Raw genomic sequence first — 23988 nt, forward strand, 5'->3', positions numbered from 1 at the left:
TTGGTTGGGAGGGTGATCATGAAGAGATATGTGTTTATGAGCGTACTATTGGTGCCCTATTGCCAGTGTGTTAGTAGCTTCCATGTATAATGTCAGAGGGGTTTTAGTCAAAAAGTCATATCTATCGGAAATTAGAGAGAGAAGGAAGTAAAGAATAGGAGAAAGAAGAGAGGAAAAATAATAGGCACAGGATTCAAATGAATCCTAATAATGTTGAAAATCAAGTTCTCTTTAAGACATGTCCATACATCATGAATCAATGATAAAACCTTCTGCCAAGTCTACCATTAAAGCCTTTACACAAGATAAAGACAAAGCTAAATGATTCAGGCTCTGCATGTATTACATGTAAACTTTGATGCACATCCAAGACAAAGAGTCCAAACAATCCAAATGCCAATAGGTTTAGATGATTTTTTTGTAAGAGAAGCCCAAGTACTTCTTCCAAGACCATTATGTATTGATAGAACCAGACAAGCTAAACAAAATCCTTATATGGGTCTCCAAATACACTTCAGGCTTGTGTATTCCTAGTTATTACAACAATCATAAGTTGATCGTTTGATGGATAAATTCTGAGACAAATGGTTCTAGGATTATCTAGACAATTTCTACTACTACTCAAAAGCAATTTCCAAGCACATTAGATCTCTTGGAGAACCTTGTTATACCCAAAAACTCACACCAAATACTAACTTGTACTCTGACGTTGCTCAAATGGAAAATCTGATGGTTTTGTTGGCTCCGAAAGTGGGATAAACCACCACGACACCTAGTTAGTGGATTGCTCCTTCTCCTCTCTTCCCGTATCTGGAGTGTTTTTTATTACCTAAAAACTATGATCATGTACCACACACGAATTCGGGAGCTCCTTTTTTTAAATGAGATATCTCAAAAGTGGCTAAAAAGCCACTTGCTTTCTATATGTCAGCCTATTCTAGAAGTTTACTGCACCTTTTGAGGATAATTACAAGAAATAATGATCAAAATATCAAAAATAGACTGAAGTGGTCCAAATTTTCCATATTCTTGAACCATTATACTATGGACACTAACACTAATCGTTAATATGACATTGATTCTCTAGATTAATAAGAAAGCCAGATGATAATATACTCCAAGGTTTTTCACACTATGTCCGCATAGCAGCACAACAACATGTTCTAGCTACATGAGGTTGTGTTGTGTACTATTGACTCTCCATACCATAATTAGCTAGAAAGTATATTAAGTAAATTCAATATAATTTCTCAGCCTTGAGAACTATGACATCCCTAAAGCATATACTCTTCTATGTGATGATAGAAACAAGGGGTAACAGTAGTGTGTCGAAGGATTGGCCTATTCTAGGACTTATAACTTTTTGTTTTGAAAAGGTTGTTCTTGGTGGAGTGAATGATGTTTCTTCTATAACCATAAACCATTGGGCCTAATTTAATAATCTAGATCCGGCGATGGTATTATACACGGCGAAAATTTGTGGCCAGCCAAAAAATGGAGAACAGCAGAGACACAGCCAAAGAAAGAAAAGCTGTAATCACGAGCTATGGGATTTATATGCAGGCGGGGATCATAAAGTGCCGGCTGACTTTGATGCCTGCGTGGGTGTACAAAAGGAGGGAATTAGGAAGGAGAGAGAGAGAGAGAGAGAGAGAGAGAGAGAGAGAGGATATGGCCGATCGGTGCTATATTGATGGTAAGGTTTTGATCATCACGCGGCTGCTACTGGGATTGCTGGTGGTGGTGGGCGGATCGACGCTATGCTGCAGCGCTTATAATGATAAGGATCACATGGATCAGATTAAAGTAGATCAGGTATATAGCCGGAGGATATTGATGCACTCGACTGCAGCTCCAGTTGCGCCTGCTAATTCAGCTGCAGCTTCTTATATAATCCATGTAGACGATGACGATCATGCTGGTGTCGTCGGTCGCGATGATAGGGTTCTATCGTCGATGAGCAGTACGGATAATGAGAATGGGAAGAGAATAGATGAGAATGTTGAGCCGAATATGAGCTGGGGGAGGGTGGTCCTGGTGGAGTCGGAATCGGACTTTGGGTTCTTCCTGCCGCCGGCGCCGCAGCAGATCATTGGGGACCACGAGAGGGACGGCATCGCCTTCTGCACCAACCCCTACTCCGCCTTCGGTGTCTCCAGCTGCCAGCCCTTTCCCCCCGGCTTCCTCCGCACCGCCCATTTCGTCCACAACTCCACTGCCAACTACGTTCAGGTAGCCCCATCCCATCGTCTCTCTCTTGCTTCATATGCACAAGAAGTTTTAGACAAATTCCGACTATAATTCCTACATTGTGAATTACTACAACACGATCGAGGGCTGCTCCGAGAGATGCATCGCATATTTATGGTTGTGCGGTTGGTGGCTTTTTTGCATGCTCATAAAAACTTTAGGCCAAATTCCCACGTTGTGAATTACATTAACATCATAAGCTTTTGTGAGGGAAGACAATAACATCATGAGCTTTTGTGAGGGCAGGATTTGTATGTCTAGCTAGGTGTGATTGGGTGTCATATGCACTGAATCACACCTGGCTAAGTACGGGGGTGCCTTCTGAGAAAAAGCTCATGACATTAAGCACCATACGCAAAACAAGGGAAAAACATCCCTTTAACCATAGGAGGAAATGCAGGGTAAAAAACAAGAGATCCCCTTGATTTTTAGTTTAAAGATAGTTGGTGTGATCAATAGTGAAGAGTTTAGAAAATTAAGTGAATGTTAAGAGAAAACCCTATTTAAAGTTATTTTTGGAGGAAAATTTTAGATTAAAATATGTATATATATATATACATATACACACACACATATATATATATAGGCTATTTTTTGAGTTTTTAAGCCTTAAAATTAGCTAGATGACTAAGAAAGCCTCCAAAAAATAGCATTCGGGCTAAAGTTTACTCCGAATTTTTACCTTGAGGAAATATAAAAAACTTCTTATGATTATCCTTTTATTTTCTAATTTTAAATAGCTCACTTAAATACAAAATTGCTTGCGTCTCTCTTGTTGATTAGATCGCTTCAATTATCTCACCTCAAGGCTAGAGCCATCAAATATAAATCCTAAACACTTAACTGTAAACCCAAGGCCATAAACCTAGGTCGAGGAGGATAGCTCAAGTTTTCATCTTACATTGAGCAATGGACCATCTAATATTAGCTCATCTCTTTATACATTGAGCAATGAGCAAGAATATTGGAATTGAAATCTTCAAAGTTCAATTAGGACTATACTTTCAATTTTCCTTCTCAAACAAGGTTGTCTCAAAATATTGGCAAGCTCACGTCAAACGAACTTTCCCTTTTCTCTACAAATGTGAGCATATCCTAGCATGGAGAAGTACCAATGTGCCTATGGCAGGGCCCACCTTGAAATATTATCTATTTGATTGCAACTATGCCCCTCCATGATACGCCATTTAACTTCAACATTATTAGAGTTAAAGTTAATGGGTGAAATTTTTCCTAGTTGTTGGCTTTCTTAGGACAAATTTACTAGGTAGAGGCTAGTTTGGCCACATATTATGAATGCAAAACATGACCAATCACGCATATTTTTCTATTCAAATTGATTCAAATTGAAGGTAACACTAAATGTGATGTCATGAGTAATGGAGTAGCAATGTTATATCTTCCACTATAAGAACATGTCACATACCGACATTTAGGACACAACTATTCATTAAAAAAATTACCCCCAACATCACTAAAAGCATCGGTATAGGCATCTCTATAGATCCATCGCTAAAACTGCCACTATATGCATCCCTAAAAGTGACGCAAATAGCGTGCCAATAGTGACGCTTTGTGATGCATATACCAACTGGGATAACGACACATGTAGTAAATTAGTGACATAAATAACGATGATTACAGAGAAAAAAAATAGTGGCTATGTGCTGAATAATATTTTGGAAAGCAATTACATATTGAATACATAATTGTTATCAAGATAGTACAAAAACTGCTTAAAAACACAAGATTGATAACTCATAAAATAGATATAAGACTAGTGATGACAACTCATATTTTTACATGAAACCATGGAGAGGAGAATCCAAAACAAACATGAAAATCTATTTGTAAATATCACAAAATGTGTTTTTATATAAAGGATGATAAATATATCTAAGGAATGCCACATGAAAGAGACATGCATAGATCATAGGACTAAAAAAGAAAATGATATGTCCTCTATGAATCCAAGTGCATGCTACGTCTCCTCGCCATCTGAAAGATTGTCCTAACAAAAAGGAGGATCGAACGGACTCCGCAAAATAAACAACTAGACATTAGTCCACCATACATAATGTATCACAAAAAAACTAATGACTACATACAAGAAAGAGGATTGACTTATTGGACCGCTACCACATACAATGTATCGACGATAAGTGTAGTAAGAATGCGTCTCTCTACATATCGAGTCTTCATACCTATAGGATCATGGTTTGTGATGGAGTGTTATAAAGAAAACACAATAGCATTTTTAGAAATAAGGTCGTTAGTACAAGTGATATTCCAAATAAGAAAGTGAGAATAACCAAAAGAAATTTTACAAAGTCCTCCAAATAAGTCCTATGTCCGCCACTCCTCGGATGATGCACGACCCTTGCATCCAATGGTACCCTCATTGCCTCTCACTAGTGCCGCCATCTTCTTGGAGAGTCTATGGTCTCCTCCCAAAGTCTCCACCAATCTTCTATGTCTAACCACTTATGCTTTGAGGTGCCACTCTTGATTGCCTTGTGTGTGTTTGATCATTTATGTGACATGCATACACTCCATCAATCACCCAATGGAAAAATCTCTTTGCGACCATAGGTATCAGAAACTCCTCATGCAAAGATGCCACTACATAGCCCTTGCTTCCCTCTGGTATATTCTTCCAATGGTCCAAAACATTATGCCTAAATACTTGTTGGCACAACTCTCTCATGCAAGACATCACTCGCCTCCCATCATCATTCATGATTACATCACTTGTTTTCTCATCTGTGAGGTATCTATACCCTACTAGGGTATGTCTAAGGTGTGGCCTCTTCCAACTGAAACCACACTCCTAGGCATAACCAGGAGACCCTTGTACATCTAACGTACCTACAGGGGTAGTATCTCTTAGAGTAGCACCCATAGAGGTGTCACTTACAAACAATGGGGCGAAACCCAGAGTCACAAAAGTAGATATCTCTACATGTGTGACCAATGTTGGAGGTGATAAGTGTCCACCAGAATCATGAGACAGAGACACAACATCGGTGCATCCGCAATACCTACATAAGCCAACACTCTCTGAAACTAGTGCGAGAACAAGGAGTAGCAACCCTCTTTGGAATCGACTGTGGGCTCACAATGTCTACATCTCCACAACATCTCCGAGAACCACTCCCTATATTCCGGGCCAACCTAGAGCGTTGACCCTACTCTACTAGAGATTGAAGCATCAAAGTGTGCTAAAGTAAGTCTCACAGAATGACCTGTCAATGTTCTCGATAACTCCTGGGCTACCATATCTATAAAGCAGGCTATCTGATCTAAAGATATACATGTGAAGATCTCCTATAGCTCTTTATTGCTCATCCCTTGACTTATCCTGCTCTTTGAGTATCATCAAAGGTAACCTGCACAGAGACAAAAAATGATGTTAGCTAATCAATATAAGGATTTAGGTAAAGCATGGCAACATAACTTTGTAAAAATAGATGCTAATTAAAACATATATATTAAAGTATCCTTAAAAGTGAATTATCAAAGAATTGAGCAAGCGGATGTAAATATGACCCGGCCTATGGCTCCATGTCAAGGTCTTGGCATAACTCAATATATATTGGAAGGTCTATACATAGGTCACCGTAGAAAGAACAGTCCACTTCATTCTCAAAAAATTCCTAGTCTCTTGTCTCTTCATCTACATTACCTATGCATGTCTCCTTTGCATGCTCCAAGCCTTTTTTGCCCTCCACTCTCTGCAACATTGATTCCTCTACCTACATACTCTCCTCGTCCATGCTACAAACATTGCTTTCATCATACACTCCCGTACTCTGAGGTGTTGTTGGCATAACATATGTCCATTGAGCTTGTTGGGTATTTTGATAAAAGATTACCTATCCAATATCACATATAAAAGTGAATCAACATTTGTAACTATTTCATGCCATGGAAAAATTAACAAAAAAGGTCATGCACATGTTTACAAAGAAGCGATAAGAACACACTATTAGTGAATTTGGGATTTTTTTACAAGTTTAGGACTCATGGTTAAAACTTTCTCTTCACTGTAACTCTCACCCCTTGCTCTAAATTTATTGTTTAATAGCTCAATAGATTTTCTTTTTCATAAGGTTTCCAATGATGTGTCACATGATAGCTTTGGGGGGGAACTGAAATATGTCTTTTGGGAGTCTTGATATGCTAAATAATGAAGAATGGGACTTGAAAGATTCTCAAATTCACTAAAATTGTGTTCAAGACAAATATGTTGCGTATATCATTCAATCTTTTGTTAGAATTTACCTCTAGAAATTTAGATGGATCTCACCAAACAGTTGGTCCAACTCCTTCTAATGCCACATTAAACCACTGTACATCAAATATGATCATGGAAAAGTTACCATAATCCACTGAGATAACACTTTGTAACTTTTCAAAATACTCAATCTCATCTACTATAGTATTCGATCCATGGCCCACCATTGACTCTCTCGCTCGAACTTTGCCATGACGCCACAATTTGTTTTGGAGGAGTGCATTTTTTTATTGCGCTCAACTCAACAATGTCACCCGCACGACCATGCCATGCTTTAGTTTTTGTAATGTATACCGAACTGGTTAGAGTAGTTGTTGCACATAAAATCTAGATATGATAGCAAAGAAAGCATGTGGTCACCTTTGGACTACATTCCCTTGAGAATTCCCTCTCCTTAGTAGAGACCTTCACCCTTTCGTGTAAAGCTGCAATCATAGTTTCATGCAACCACTGCATAGACATAAACCGTGACATGTCCTCTATGCCCTTTGGATATCGCACTGGTCCATGATGGCGTGTACTATATTGAAATTTTGATCACGCTTCCTCTTGATCTCTTCTAGCTTACTCGTACCTAGTGAGCCACTTCTCCATAAATACATGATGCAACATACAAACGTGATTCACTTTCTTCTCCATAGGAACATCCATCATTTTTTCTATCCCTTTCCAACCACCATATCTTTAGTTAGTCTATCATCATCCTTCAGCATCCATACCATACTATTATTTGAATCCACCATCTATAGCCACTCCAAAATATGCACTAATATCTTTGACACTAGCTAGCCTTTAATCATGCTACCTTCTGGCCGAGCTCATTGCCACACAAAGCCTTTAGGGTTTTTATGAAGCTTTTTAACAAGAACATCCATCATGTTTAAATGGGTTGTCCCATAATCTCCACTTCATCCACGAGAAGTACTAAGAGGTGAGTTTGTATTGTGAACATACTCGTGGGGGCAAGTACTTCTCAAAGAGAAAAATCATCTCCACCAGTTCTTGCCTTGTGGATTCAATGGAGGATATCTTGATCTCCTTTTGTGAGATCAATTACACTAATTTTGGCAAATTATAGATCATTTAACATATTTTTATAGTAAGTCATCTGCAATTGCGATTGGTAGTATGAACTATAAAAAATTTAAGCATTACAAATATAAAATATACACTAAATAGCAAAATATCGAGGTTACTTGCTATTTGTGGATAGGACAAACCTGGCATATCTTGTGCGAATCATGGGATTTCAATCCTGAGAGTTGGTACCCAAAGAGCGCAAGGTAGTTGCAAGTGATTGTTAGAGCTCCACTATGTGGCCAAAGGGCCTGCATCTTGCCTATCTCCTTCAAATCCATTCATGCCTCTATAGTGTCTCTCTTTCCTATGATATGGCCCCAAAGTAAGTAACCCACATTCTTGAAAATATACATGGGATCCAACAAATGGTTGATCTGTAAATGGGTCCAATACAAAAACTCATAGAAAACTGAGAACCATTGCATTTTACCAGAATGTGACTCCTTATGGACCATTTTCAACTCATACAAGTTTTGGGTATTCATTCATGTTGTAGGTCATCCAAGAAAACCTTCCCTCAATTCATGACCCTCCGGCAAGAAAGCAACATGTCCCTGATATACCATCTTCTTTATGATTCGTGACCCTTGGGAGTCTAACTATGGCCCACAAAATGGACATGAATGAAAACCTCAAGTAATCACACCTTTCATAATACCCCTATCTAGTCAACACAAACTTGAACGAGCCATGTTAGATATCAACAACGAGAATGGAAGCCCATTTACCTGAGCACTCCCCAAATCCCGAAAAGTCATGCATAGTCCACATGAGAATGACTCGTATATTAGCAAACCATTGACCATGGTGCTTGCTCATGTCCTCCATAGTGACCCCCTCCTCCCACAAAATCTTGAGCTCATCAACTAATGGACGGAGGTAGACTTCCATGTTCTTGACTTTGTAGTATCCGAGAAAGAGCAAGCTAAGAATCATGTGTCCTTTCTTTATAGAAATTCATGGCAAGATGGTATGGTGTAGTTTACAAGGACTACAAGCCACACACTGTAAGAAGTTGAGCGGAGATCAAATGGATTCACATCATCCATAGCAAAACCAAGGCAAAGATTCCTTGGCTCTTGTGGAAAGCCTCGAAAGGTCTAGTCAATGTGGCTCCATGCATGTGAATCTACTGATATTCATTGGACTCCATCTGTGGATCTATTCTGAGCATGCCATGTTGGACTCCACTTATGGATCTATTCTATGCCTGCCACGTTGGACTCCATCTATGGATCTATGGACTCCATTTGTAGATCTATGGATATTCATTGGACTCCATATGTGCATCTATTCTCTGCATGCCACATTGTCAAGCTCACCATGCTTGATGTATGAACCATGTGGCGTATATGTAATATACGTGGAAAGTTTATGTCTAAGAACCTTCTAAGTGATGGTTTTTCCTTGCATGTCTTGTTGATACTTGTGAGCACCACACTTTGGACATGTCTCCATATTCTCGTAGACTCCTCAAAACAACACACAATCATTGATACATGCAGGGATGATGTTGTAGTTCGTGCCTAGCTTTTGTATCACCAATCTTGCATCATCACGAGAATCAGGCATCGTGTTTTTAGGTGGTAATATGTGATATTTTAACAACTTAAAAAAGAAAAATGAAGCATCCTTGAAGAGCACCAAAAGCTTTTTTTATAATGGAGTCAAAATCAATAGATTTTAGGATGTACCTAAACAACTTGGTCACATTTACATTTCTTCATCTGTACTTTTCCTGCGCACTTAGGAGTGCAAGCAACACCGTTAAGCGAGCTACTCCACATCCATCATACAATGGTATTGATGCTTCCTCTCAGTGAATCAGATGACTTGGCATCCATGGGTAGTAATGTATTGATTATTGCCTCCATCTTAGGCCCCAAGATTGGAGGAAAAGGCACGTCTAATATTTTTGTTTGTGAAATTCAATTACTTTATGAATGTAAAGCATGATTAATACACACTTTTCTTATCATTCACTCAAATTTGGAGGTTGCATAGTTAATTATCTTTGATTGAAACTTGTCAAAGCGTCACATATGGTCTATGGACAAGTGATGCTTTCATCTAATTGCCAACTTGCACTAAGTGTAAGGACATGAGACATGCTGATTGAGATACGCCTCACGATCTTGGATGTCACTACCATCATCATTTTCCATTTGGTCTATGTTACATCAAACAATATGTTTTTGTTTCCCTCATTGATGATCTTTCTCCATTTTAGTCTCTACTTATCTTTTTCGCTCTCCATTCTTGTATTTTCCTCCATTCATTCTGTCTCTCCTCTCTTTATTTCCCTCCCCACCCTTATTTCTCTCTCATTTTTCTTTCTTTGTTTACCTCCCTTCATCTCTTTGTTTCTCTCCCCCCTACTCTCTCTCTCTCTCTCTCTCTCTCTCTCTCTCTCTCTCTCTCTCTCTCTCTCTCTACTTCTCTCCATCCCTTTTCTCTCCCCTTCTCTTTACATTTATATATTTTTATCAACTGATCTCACTATTTCTATCCCCACCCCTCTTTCTCTACCTCTTTCCCTTTCTTTGTTTGCCTCCCTCTATCTCTCTTTGTCCATTCCTTTTCTCATCTTGTTGCTTCCCTTCACTTGATCTCTTTGTCCATTCCTTTTCTCTCTCTATAACTTTATCTTTATATACCCCCCTCTCTACTTCTCTCCCCATTACACTTTTTCTCTCTCTTTTCCTTTCTCTCTTTTTCCATTCATTTTCTCTCCCCTTCTCTTTATCTTTATCTATCCCCCTCTCTATTTCTCTCCCCACCCTCTTTCTCTCTGTCTTTCCCTTTCTTTACTTGCATCCTTTCATCTTTTTTTGTTTCTCTCTCCCCCTCTCTCTCATTATTTCTCTCAAATTTCCCATCCCTCTACTTTTCTCTATTCCTTTTCTCTCCCCCTCTCTTTATCTTTATCTATCTTTATATATCCCCCTCTCTATTTCTCTTCCCACCTCTCTTTCTCTATCTCTTCCCTCTCTTTGTTTGCCCCCTTCATTTCCCATTTTTATTTATATATGTCTCTCTCTTTCTTTCCCTCCCTTCTTCTCTCTATGTCTCTCTCTCCTTCCCTCCCCACTCTTGCTCAACGCATCTTGTTACAATCAAAATTAAAGATAGAAAATGAAAAGCTTTAAAAATAAAGATATTGAAAGACCCTCTATCCCTACCTCTCTTTATCTTTCTCTTCCCCCTCTCCCTTTATTTTCCTATCTTTAGCTTTTCTCTCATTGTTTTCCTATTTCTCTCTCGCTCTCTATTTTTTTCTCTCTATATCTATTTTTCTCTTTCTTTTGGCCTCTTTTTCTCCCTCCCTCCTCTTTCTCCCTCTATCTCTCTTCTTTTCACTCTCTTCTTTCTCTCTTTACCTCACCCTTCTTTTCTACCTCCTTCTCTCTCTCTCTCTCTCTCTCTCTCTCTCCGTTTCTTTGTTTCCTCTCTCTTTGTTTCTCTCCCCCTTCATTTCCTCATTGTTTCTCTCACTCATCTTCCTCTCTTCCTTCATATCTTATTTCTCTCTTCCTCATCCTCTTTTTTTCCTTTCTCCCTTTTCTTTGCCTCTTTCTCTCTTCCCTCCCTCCCTCTCCCTATCTTTTTCGATGCATTTCATTACAAAGTAAAACAAAAAATAAAAGAGAAAAATAGAAAAAAAAAGAAAGAAGAAGAAATGCACCTACCTCCAAGGTCCAAAGACAAAATCTTTTGTCCCTCCTCTTTACTGCTTCCCTTCTTTCTCCCTTGTGCACTTCTCCCTCTTCTTCGCATACGGTGGTGGCAGTAGTGATGGCGGCGATGAGCTTTCCCTCTCCCTCTCTCCCTCTCTCTTCCCCTCTTCCTCTCCCTCTCAAAACGACAAGCTCTCTCACTCTCTCTTTTGCTCTCTCTTGGAAATGTTTTGGTCGGCAAATGCTGCACTCAAGTTTTCCACACTTTTTTTCCTTAGAACGGTGTTGTATTTGCATCGCTATCAGCGTCTCTAAAAGCATTGCAAATTTTCATTTGCGATACTAACAACAATACATATAGCAACGTTGTTAGTGGCGCTGCTATTTAACATCACAAATTGCCGTCGCTATTGCCCCATTCTCTTATAATGTTCTCCACTTCTTTCTTTATAGCATAAATTTTGTTTGTTTGTAAGTTTTGTCAATGAAAGTTACTTTATTATCAAAATTTGAATAATGGGGGATTGAGAATTAAGATCCTCTGGCATTATCAAATTTTGAAAAGCTATTGTATGTCAAAGACCAAGTAACATGGTTAAATCCATGTTTGAATAGTATGGATGCCTAATATTTGAGCTTATATAAAATAATAGATTTAAAATGTAGAAATAAAATTAGGAAAGTAGTTGGTGAAACAATTAAATTACTTGGCATTTGTTATGCAAACATGTGCAAGTTTAAATTTTTTGTCTTCCAAATTAAGTCCAAATACAAAAGAAGGTTTTATTAATTCATTAAAAAGTAGTCACAAGTCCACTAAAAATCCTCTATAATAGTCCTTAGGCTATAAAGGATCCCTAATATTTACATGATTCCAATTGTGATCCTTCAACATCTAGCCATCAATTCTCCAATTATCATTCTTTAACTTCTATTTTTTAGGTTTTAGGATTTTTATGTGATCAATAGTTATATGTCTCCTAGCCTTTAAAAAGGTAGAAATTTAAGACATGAGTATATTTTTAAACATGTTTTTCACTACTACTCATCTAATCTTTACTCAGGTGACTGGACGTCTCAATGGCACTATTTACACATCAAGTACAGATGGTGGGGGGCAATATGATCACAATCATTCCCCTGAGAATGGAGAGTGTTTAGGTTATCCATTTTTTGTGAACCTCATTGAGCCTGCAAATGGTCGCTTTTGTATTCGTTGTTGTCACAAGAAAAAGGATTGCCCCACTGGAAAGTCAACAGAAGGATGTATAGCTGTCCTTGGGGGTGACTATAGCTAGAATTAGTAGCTTCATTTGTTTGCATTTTGTATTTTTCTTATATATCCATATTTACGTATCTCTCCTCCTTAAAGCATTGAAATAGAGTTTAAACATTCTTTTAATTATATGGAATTTGAATTTATTAATATATACATTTATTGTGCCCTCTGAATATGAAAATAAAATCTCAAAATGGTGTTTAAATGCACGTATTACAAAAGCCCACACATGTCAATAAAGTTGAATATAGATTAGATTTCCTTCACTTTTACATCGGCACTTATGTGTAGATTGTATATTATCTACTACCAAACACTTGCTTTTGATACTAAGTCAAGATAATATTAATCTTATGAGTGTATCTTGAAGCAATGTTACATGTGGATACGTTTGTCTATAATATGTGGCTAAGAGTTAAGCTATACAATTCGAAACCTTTCCAAGCATATGATCATTTGTATTAGGTAAGAAGGTCAAACATTCAAGATCAAAAGATATCATTGCTTCAATTTTATACCATGTTAAGTTTATTGTTGAATAATGTGTGTCATTAATATCCACTCAAATTATCCAAAAAAAAGTGTCCCCCTCTCGCCCCCCCATTAAGAAGTGGTACCGATGTTTTTGTCTTGGTATCTTATGTATGTATTATATCTATCTATTCATGCATACTGATACATACACGCTTATGTATATCTATCCACATACACATGCACATGCCCACCTATTTATATTTGTAGATTAGAAAAAAGATGAACTCACAAATGGGCCCTATCAAAATTAGTTTATGAGTACATTGTCCATTTTTATTGTTCAGACAATGAGTTACATATTGAGATGTTTATTATGTGAAGATTTTCTTATGAAAATGTGAAATTATGTTTAACCATAAAGTTCTTGCACAAAATTTGAAAGTATAGCCCACTTTCCTCACATTATGAACCATTCTCACTTTTCAAATATTTTCTAAATGTAGGCTCCTCAAAAATTGGGATGAAAACCTTTATTATTTCCTATTTGTAAAATTTTTCTTATTTCCTCAATTTAATTAAAATTTACCAAAGCAATCATGTTCTAGAAATTTGAGCCATGTTTTTAAACCTAGTTCTCACTTCTTGGTAAGTCTTGTTACTCCGTGCTTATAGAAGTAAAGTCTTAGCACAATTCTCCTTGGATATTTTAAGATCTAGCTCTCTTCTACCTTTTGGTAACACAACCTTCATTTTTATGGTATACTTGCATTGAAAATTGGTTTTTCCTTGCATCTTCACATTGACAAGATTTTAGTTCATTGAGTTATTTGATTATGCTTCATGGCTTGATGCATCATTTCCCTTTGGTCACAGAAAATTTTGCAATCATAAAAATAGAAGAAACACAATTTATATATGGATATACTTAATGTGTTATAAATTTTGAGTAAATTCATGCATTTATGAGAAATGCAATGAGAAATAATGGGTGATAGTGAGGAATAGTACATGAATAGGATGTCAATAATCATGTAAAGAGGTGGAAAGACATTAGTATTTTTAGGAAAAAATAAGGAGAAAATACCGGCTACAGTTGCTTGGTATAAAAAGTGTAAGCGAATTATTTTGTTTATCATTATAGAATAAGTAAAGTCTCTTTCATCTTCACATTCTTATTCATCTTCCATGGTTGCTCTCACATTTTCTCTCTTCTTCATGTCTTTCTCTCTCTTGTTCTAGTCTTTCTTTCTCATGTTTCTTTGTCTTTTCTAGTCTTCTCTCTCCTCCCTTTCTCCTCTGGTTTCCTCAAGTGATATTAAAATACAAACTTTTGATCAATTTATATTTCTCTTTTATATCCATTTCATACCTAATTCTTTCAAACAACCCATTATACCATAGGTATAGTAGGTACAAACTTTGGTAGTGACTTGTGGTCCATCTACAAGTAGTGAATACCATGTTTAGAGGTATTAACTATAGCTTTGGAAAACTTTAGCGATTTCAAGGTCTAATTAATGATCGGTCATCACTCTTTTTGAGATGAGTTTTATAGATATTTTGGCAAAAGTGGGCCCAAAAGTGTTAGAGGAATTTTAAACTGTGGTTACTTTTCAAAGAGAGTTTCTTGTTATTTTTCTTTGCTTTAATGCTTCATGGGGTTTTTAGTGAAAGATCCATGTCTCTCTCTTGAGGCTTCATCATTTGGCAAAAATGGATACTTTAAAAACTTATATGGCATCATTTTCAACCTTTTGATAACCAATACCTTGATACTATTTTTGACTCATTCTTCTTGATCCATAGGTGCTTCCATACTAATCTCTAGTAGGCTCATCAATCATTTGAAGCCCTAGGGATGGTGTCAATGAGAGATTTGAGAGGTGAGAGAAAGAAGAGTAGAGGAGAAAGAATGAGTGAAGACAAAAGACAAAGACTAAAAAGTTAGGAAAGAAGAGAGAGAATCCATGGAAACTGTGAACAAGGAGGTGAGGTGAGAGACAATAATTGTATTATTACAAAAATATCACAAAAGTTACATCTCACACCTTTTATACCTATGTTAGTGTGACAATGTATTTTTGACAATTTCACACCAAAATATATATTTTCAACTTCTTATAATCCATCCCTACCCAAAGGTTGTGCCCACAAAAACAAACTCACAATGGTTGAGAAGGATGGATGAAATAGAGTACTACTCTGATTTCAGCTATACAAAGTAGGAAAAATGAATGAAGAATTGAAGATATATGGACTAAAATGAAGACATGAAAGAAAGCCTCTGTTGTATACATGATCTCGATATCTTCAAAAGAAATTGGAGCCTTTATATTTTTAAGAAATAAGCTCAAGAAGTAATAGATAGCTTGTTATAAGAAAAAACCCTATTGAATGAAATTTGCCATAACTTCTGATAGAAGTATCCAAATGAAGTGTACCATATGTCAAAACGTAACTATTGAAGAGTGATTTGATCTTATGTAGGTGATACATTTCTAAAAATTATGCAAAATAAAGGCTATTCTTTTCTAAAATAGATTTCTATCTAAACCCTATCTACACCATAACTCTTACTCCACGATAGATAATCTCAACCACTAATGTATCCCATGGGTAAAAAAACAAATCTAATAAAGCTTTAGGCCTCCAACAAGCTTCTTTATTTGGAAAACCTCTCCATTTAATCAAAGTCTCGATGAGAGAATAAGAGCAAACATTTTTCTCACATTGATCTATGATCTCCTCAGGGATGTATTAAATAAGATCTTCTTCATCTATAGGAGGCAACTCATCAACTATATCCATATAAATATCATAAAATAGATTGAGCAAGATAATATTAAACACATTATGAATCTTAGTAGAAGAGGGTAGTTCTAGTCTATATGCCAAGTCTCCAATGCACTTCAGGATCCTCTGGGGCCCTCAAAACCTATGAGCAAGCTTGTTACTCGATCTATCCTTCAAAATAGACTAAAGAAACTTGGGTGCTTTCAATAAAACTAGTTCTACTTCTTGGAAAACTAAAGGTCACCTCTTCTCATTAGCTTACATCTTCATTTGATCTTGTTTTTTCCCAATATTCTTACACTATTCTTTTCAAGAAGGATCTGCATTATTTCCAATTTCTTTCCCATGAGAATTTATCTTCTCATTGAAAATGACTATGGGTAAGGGCACCTTATAACCGTACATAGCCTCAAAGAGTGAAACTCCAATAATAGCATGAGTGGAGTTATTATAGGAAAACTTAGGCAAATGTAATCGTGAATCCCACGAATGCTACACATCATGATAGAAAGAGAAAAAGTAAGTGCCTCTCTACTTATTTACCCTTTCTATCTAGCCATTAGTGTATGGATGCTAGACTATAGAAGGATCCAACTTAGTACCCATGGAGCTAAATTCCACGTACCAAAAATTTCTAATAAACTTTGAATCTTTGTCATACAAAATCACCTACAATAATCCATCTAATCAAAAGATTTGCTCTATAAATTGATTAGCCACATATGAAGTAGTAAACTGTGTCTTGGTAAGAATAAAATGGGCTACTTTTGTGAGTCTATTTGCTGCCACATAGATACTATTGCATCCCTTTTTGGTAGTAGGAAAGCCAATATAATAAATTCCATGGTAATATGCATCCATTTTTCCTCATAAATAGATAATAGCTATAATAAACCACCTACATAAGGCATTGTCTTTATTACACTAACATGGCATATACTTCATAACAAAATCCTTAATATCTCTCCACATTTCTTTCCAATAAAAGTTTTTTAAAATCTTATTATAGGTTCTAAAGACTCCAAAATGTCTAGCTAAAGGTGAATAATGTAACTTCTCTATAAATTTTCACTTAAAAGAAGAAAAAGAAGAAGTACAGGAAATAACAATCTTAATGTATCTTAAATGATTTCCAATTCTCCACTAGTATGTTCTCCTTCTTAATGTATCTCCACCAAGTATGCACAAATCCTTCCAAATGTAATGAGACAAAGTTAATATTCATATCATCAGTCCTAGGAAATATACCAAAATAGGACTCTGATTTTGAGATCCATTCCTCTAGGTTGGATGGTGAAGATGACTACCCATTGTACTTTGCATAGACTATTTTAACTTTCAACTCCCTCTCATGAAAAGGTTAGTATCTCAAAATAGGTTGATCATGATTGTTAGACATTAGGCTTCCAAACTGAGAGCAATACTCTTCCAAAAGTTGGTTGAGAATTAGTTTTGAGCCTTCTCAATGGCAGAGGACCTCTAGAAATTTGAGGATTCAGTCCATAAGCTTGTGGATTAGCACTATTAATGCTACCCAAATAATCATCATTTCTTTATGAAGTCTCTCCTACTTCATATTGACTATTTGGAATTCCTCTTCATCCAATAATTCCCTGACTTTAAACATTAAGATTAGTTGGCTCAAGTGAAACTAATGGGTCACTGTTTGATTGTGCTTCTTCCCTAACATCCTTGTCTCCATTTGCATTTGCATCCATTGAGAGAATTTAGCCATAATTTGCGCATTGGACTCTACAAATTTTTTAATTAAAGTTTTCATTTGGATTATGGAATCCACTAACTTTTCAAAGAAGAGTTCATTTGATGGTTGGATAATTTCATTTTCTCAACTCTTGATAATAGCTCTATATGCCTTTGAGTGGGTATATCCTCATGTTCACACATGGTATGATTAAGAGCACTAAGTTGTCCTTATATTGAAGGCTCTTTAGGGCTCTCTTGAGATATGTTTTCTAGCAAGGTATCTCTAATAGATTTGTTGGGTCTTATTCTTCCCTTTGTGACCTACCATAGTAGTGAAGTCCTACACAACCCTCTTGTTAGTAAATCTATAATATATTTAAAATAGAAAATTCTATAGTCCAAGCTTTGAGGATGTGAACTGTAGACTTGTATCCACTTTCAACCTATAAGTGCCTTGTTTTCACTTATGGGACCGAAATGGTTGTACCTAAGTGTTGAATGCTGAAATGATTAGATTTTTTGGTTGATGTTTGTTGTTTTTAAGGTCTAAATTGTCAATTTTATATGGATTTTGAGTGATGTTTGGTTGTTTTGAAAAATTTTGAGAGTTTTTTGGATGATATTGATTATGTTTTGGAAGCTCATGATGATTCTCAGTAGAAATATGAGGTTTTGTGATGTTCTAATAGGTTTTGTTGAGGTTCTGATACCTTTTGTTTAGCTTCTATTTTGTTCCGATTTTCTTTTGTATGAAGCATGGATTTATGATTGATGAAGGTTGAGGTATTTTGAAAGCTCATTGAATAGTTTTTTTAAATAGTTTGGAATGTTTTTAGTATGAGTTATGAGGTTCTGATGTTTTCTATTGACCTTCTGTAACCCTCTGATGAGCTTCTCTAGAGCCTCTATTCCTACTCTATTATTGTTCTGTTTTGTCCTGTATACCTCTGTAAGTGTTCTATGGAATGTATGTGTGACTTTGAAAAAGTTTTCTAGCCTTGGAAAGAGGTGAATGTAAGTTCAAAATATCTCAAGTGGAAGAAGTAGCTGTTGAAGACCCAAGAGAAGACTGGAGTGAAGTGACAGTAGTGAGCTATGAAGAGTTGCTGTAGTTGCTCTAGTGACCTTCATGTCAAACACACCTCTTGGAAGGGGAATCCACGACCAAAGAAGGATTATTATGAGTTATTATTGAGGATTTTATTGAGGAGATGATGTACTATTGATTGACAGAAAAAGAGAGAGTTAGAGATAGCCAATTCTATGCCAAACAATATATCTATCTATGAGAGACTGAGAGAGAAAACTATGAAGATAATGAAGATGAATCATATGTGATTTCTTTTCATTAAAAGTGGTGTTCATTTTTTGTTCTCCTTTTCTATCAATGAAAAATATCAACAATATGAAGAAAATGATGAATTTTGTTGAAGATAAAATTATGGGAGATTGTTTCTATGATGCTGCGTGAAGATTTGTTCTTTTCCTTGTCGTGGTTCTCTAAAGAATGAAATAAAAGCTTGTTGATGTTACAAGATATATTTTCTTGCAGTAGAAACCCCTTTTCCTTCGTGTTCCTCTTGAGGCTCCATGTTTTTGGTGCACAGTTGAGGAAAACTTGCCATCAATAAGCATTAGAAGAGGCTGAAAATGAAGGAAATGGCATTGCCAAGAAGAGAAGAATTCAATGGATATTTGCAAAGTTCCTTCTTCCACTGAAGAGTTGGATATTCTCATTACCAAAGCCACTTTCTATAAGAATTTCATCCCACAATGGCAAAAACACATTACCGTCATGATGCAAGCTCTATGTGGTGGACTATTTCCTCTTCCTCTTGAAGTAGCAGAAACTTGCATCTTGGTGGCAAATTGTTTGGGAACAAAGGAACAAACTGAACTACAAAAACAGAGAGAATGACCATCCATGGAAGATTTTGTATTGATTGAGAAGTTTCCAAACATCATTAAGTGGGACATGGTGAAGAAGCTTTAAGAGTCGTGGTCAGTGGAGATTCGCGAAAATAAGAAAGAAAAGAGTTGGATTTTGTTTGTGGATGCTCAACAACAAGACACGTGGAATGCCTGGTGCACTGATAATCTCCTATTTGTTCAATTAGCAACCCACTGGAGGTCGATCGATAGAGTATTCTTCACAACATATACTATTGAAACCATCAGAAGCTGGCACTATTATGATGATGGCACAACAATGATCCTCAAAAGAATGAGTTTTGAAACCTTCAAAATGGAATATCTCCCCTTCTGTAGTGGCATGAAAGAAGAAATCTTGGCAAGAGAGTCCTCCAGAGACTACAACCTTCTGCTATCCTTTTGTGGAGCACTAACAACTTAGTGGAGCCCACCCCCTCATGAATTATGCCATAAGGAGACAAGCAGTAGAACGAGTCTAGAGGTATGTGAGAAGAGAGAAGATAAGAATCAAGGCCGAGAAGAAGCTTGCAGAGCAGAAGCCTCCTTTGACACGCCCTAAAAGCACTCTTTATAGAAATCCCCATGGTGACTCAAGGTCCCCTTCCTAGTCGAATTTTTCCTAGAAATATTGATGACAAGCCAGCAAATGTAGTCCCATTGCCAATTTTTAAGGGAGAGTACAACGAAGACCCTGACCTCCATGTAGTAGAGTTTATGGTAACATGTGTGGCTAACAAGGCCAAAAACCCCGAGCATTGGTTAGCAATATTCCCCACCACTTTCAAGGGCGTGATGTTTCAATGGTATGAGAGAAAAGCAGTATGAACTTTTGGCACATGGGACGACCTGAAGTTGGCCTTCCTCACTAAATTCAGGTGTGAAGGTTTTGAAGAGAGAATGCGAGAGGAGTGCATGAACCTAAGTCATGTGAGATATGATCAATGCCCCACCCTCATTATGTGCTACCAATGATCCATGGTGCTCAAAGTTGTAAGGCCCCCATTATGAGGAGAAGCCAAATGTGAGCCCGGACATTGGTTGAGTCCTGACTTGTATATCAGATGAGGTCTATGTGATCGGATGGCAAAAAGGTGACCGTTGTGGGTCTAATCCTTGGGTTAGACGGAGTGGTTAAGTTGGTAGCAACTTCGAGGTGCATTGCATCGAGTTGCGGTGTAAGGGAGTTAAAAGGGGCCCCTATTTTTGGGTCCGGGGGCCGCGAAAGCGCCCCTAGCTAGGGGGTCCCATGGGGGGACCAGCGGCCCCCCTGGCGGGGGTCCGGGGGTAGCGCCCCCAGCCCAATGGTAAAGGAAATATTCCCTAGAATATTCCCTAGCCGACTAGTGGAGGCTCATATGGTGGGTCAGTCATGCCCACCTAATAGCCTTCGCGGGCTATAAAAGCTAAACCCCTTCACAGCCATCGATCACTCATCTTTCACCCAGTCAGAGTTGTTGTTCCTGCTAGCCTTAAGCTCTTCACCTATCTTCTGTCTAGATCACCATCTAAGCTTCACAGAGTGGAAGCGCACGGGTGGACAGAGCCATCTTTGTATCAGTTGTTTGGAGTTAAAGAATTTATTGATTCTCCTCTTATCTGTTGTGTACTCTCTATCTCTTTCTCAAATTATGTTCACTGCGCCGTGTAATATTTTATATAGTATCAGAGCCTAGGGGGCTCTAGAGATCGGAGATTGTGCAAGAGGCAAAGGGTTCAACAGGAAAGAGAAACTATGTCGACTTCCAAAAGCAGTTCGGGCGCATCAGGAAGCGGTGTAAGAGGTGGTGCTGCTGTACCGGCTATTCAAACACTGAGGATTCGTCCACCAACCTTCAGCGAAGGCAAGTTAGATGGTACAAACTACACCTTGTGGAAGTTCAAAATTACAACTATCCTTGATTCTTATGAGCTTCTGGAGACTGTGTTGGGGACTGACGCAAAACCATAGCCTACCCTCGACCCATCAAATCCTAGTGTGAGGATTCATTCGAATGCAGATCTTCTACGAGCTTGGAAATGAAGGAATGCAAATGCATTGTGTGCCTTAGTTACAAGCTGTTCTGATAGTGTTCTGACTTTGATTCAGCATACAACCAAAGCGTGAGAGGCTTGGAATGTACTAAGGAGTTATTATGAAACACAAAACCAAACAAGGATTCAAAACTTGGAGAATCAACTAGCAGTCGAGAAGTTTGCTGAAGGAGAGACGGTTGAAGCATTCATCACTCGGATTAAGAATATGCGCGACACAAAAGACTAGCGAAGAGCTAGCTCGGAGGTGTCTTCGAATTTGTCCACAAAAGTTTGATGGACTAGTAACTGCCCTTAATACTCAGATGAGACCTCAAGCTTTGACTTTTGAGGAGTTTTGAGCATTATTAATGGAGGAGGAGTCGAGGCTGAAAGCCCGAGAAGGAAGCAACAATGGAGATGCTGCATTCTCTACCAATGCAAAAGGCAAAGGTGGTTCCTCCACCAAAAATGATGGTGACAAAAAGAAGAAGGGCGGAAAGAAGAAGTTTCAAGGAGAGTGCTTCTACTGTAAGAAGAAAGGACATGCAATTGCAGATTGTCGTGTCAAGAAGGCAGATGAAAAGAATGGTACCCTTAAAATAAAGGGAAAGAGACAGCCAATACGGTTGAAGCAGAGCTGGAATTATTCATGGCAACCATTGAGGAAGTGTGCTCCTCGGCACAAGAAGAGTCTACCACTGACTCATGGGTGTTGGATAGTGGGGCCTCCCGTCACATGACCAACAAGAAAGGTCTATACAGTTCTATGCAGCCTCTACAAGAATCCATCACTGTGACGGTTGGAAATGATGCTAAATGCCCTGCTACGGGCACAAGTACTATTTCTTTTGTTGCTACAAATGGTGAAGTCAAAAAGCTTTCAAATGTGTTGTATGTTCTCGAAATCAGGAGAAATCTCTTATCAATTTGCTGCGATAACTGATCTTGGTCATGAAGTGATGTTTAAGAAGACAGGTGCAGAAATTCTTGATAGTGCTGGCACAATTGTTGGCAAAGGAGAAAGAAGGAACAACTTGTATGAGCTAAGTGCTCTTACAGCCACCGCTGGAGTGGGTACAAGTAAGCTTTGGCATGAAAGGTTTGGACACATCGGATTTGCAGTGTTGAAGGAGATGCAAAAGCAAGGTATGGTTGCTCACCTACCTATAATAATTGAATTGAAGGAACCATGTGAAGCTTGTATGATGGGCAAGCAATAGAGAAAGGCATTTCCACAAGAAAGCAAGAATAGAGCACATGCTCCTCTAGAGTTGGTGCATGCTGACTTGTGTGGTAAGATGCCTACACAGGCCTTGGGGGGATCTTCTTATTTTATGTTGATTGTTGATGACTACAGTAGGAAGATGTGGGTGTACTTCCTTCGTGATAAGGATCAAGCTTTTGGTAAGTTTAAAGAATGGCTAAAACTTGTTGAGAATGAAACAAGGAAAAGTGTGAAGAAATTTAGAACAGATGGTGGTGGTGAGTTCAACTCAAAGGAGTTTGAAGGCTTTTGCAAGAGCAAAGGGATCAAGCGTCAATTGACGACGCCTCACACATCTCAGCAGAACGGTGTTGTGGAACGCAGGAATCGCACCATTGTGGAGATGGCAAGATGCATGCTAAAGGGCAAGGGATTGCCTAACCATTTTTGGGCTGAAGCTGTTAATACTGCAGTCTACATTCTAAATCGGAGCTATACAAAGGCTCTCAAGGGAAAAACAACTCATGAGGCTTACACTGGTAAGAAACCATCTGTCTCACATTTCAGAATTTTTGGATGTGAATGTTATGCACATGTTCCAGATGAGAAGAGAAACAAGTTGAAACTAAAAAGCAAAAAATGTATCTTCTTGGGTTATAGTGATGAGCAGAAGGCTTACAAATTATATGACCAAGAGGCAAAGAAGATCATTGTGAGCCGTGATGTGGCGTTCAAGGAGGAGCCACATACAGTGGAGGAGGAGAAGGCAAGTTCTTCCACTTTATCATCAAGTGAAGAAGTAGTCCACTATGAACCTGTCCCGAGAGCTATCCCTATCATTAAGGAGGAGGAAGCATCATCTTCAGATGATGAGGAAAAAGTTCACCAACCTGACATCACCCCACCGGAAAAGGCATTGCCATGTTGGGTGAAGAAGCTCTATGTCCACAATAATCCTATGCCTACATCTATTGAGGAGAAGGCAGACGGACCAAGGAGGTCTCAGAGAATAGAGGAGCAAAGGAGGGCTTCTGCTCACATAGTCAATATGGCCTTGATGGTTGAGATTATGAGAGAAGTAAAGGAGCCAACTGACTTAGAAGAAGCACTTGCAGATCCATCATGGAAGGCTGCTATGCAGGCGGAGTATGACAGCATAATGAAGAATGACACTTGGGAGCTAGTGGATCGACCAGCAAAGCGGAAGGTTATTGGCACCAAGTGGATCTGGAAGGTAAAGTACAAGACTGATGGTACCTTAGAAAAGTACAAAGCTAGACTGGTT

At 38.0% G+C, this 23988-nt stretch overlaps 1 protein-coding gene across 1 annotated transcript; it reads left to right on the plus strand.

Annotated features, from left to right (window-relative positions):
- Positions 1-1665: 1665 nt before the first annotated feature.
- On the plus strand, positions 1666-12663 carry LOC148034715 (uncharacterized). The gene is made up of 2 exons (XM_087680557.1): positions 1666-2232; positions 12369-12663. Exons 1-2 carry the CDS (start codon positions 1672-1674, stop codon positions 12600-12602), a joined length of 795 nt encoding a protein of 264 aa, XP_087536683.1. The 5' UTR covers positions 1666-1671; the 3' UTR covers positions 12603-12663.
- Positions 12664-23988: the final 11325 nt, after the last annotated feature.

Source organism: Lygodium microphyllum, chromosome 6 (assembly GCF_053477565.2).
Source record: "Lygodium microphyllum isolate KBCC chromosome 6, Lygodium_microphyllum_v1.1.10, whole genome shotgun sequence".
NCBI classification, from domain to species: Eukaryota; Viridiplantae; Streptophyta; class Polypodiopsida; order Schizaeales; family Lygodiaceae; genus Lygodium; species Lygodium microphyllum.

Coding starts and splice junctions, on each gene's coding strand:
- LOC148034715 (XM_087680557.1), top strand. CDS start 1,672: ATGGCCGATCGGTGCTATATTGATGGTAAGGTTTTGATCATCACGCGG. Junction 2,233..12,368: donor CCACTGCCAACTACGTTCAG/GTAGCCCCATCC, acceptor ATCTTTACTCAG/GTGACTGGACGTCTCAATGG.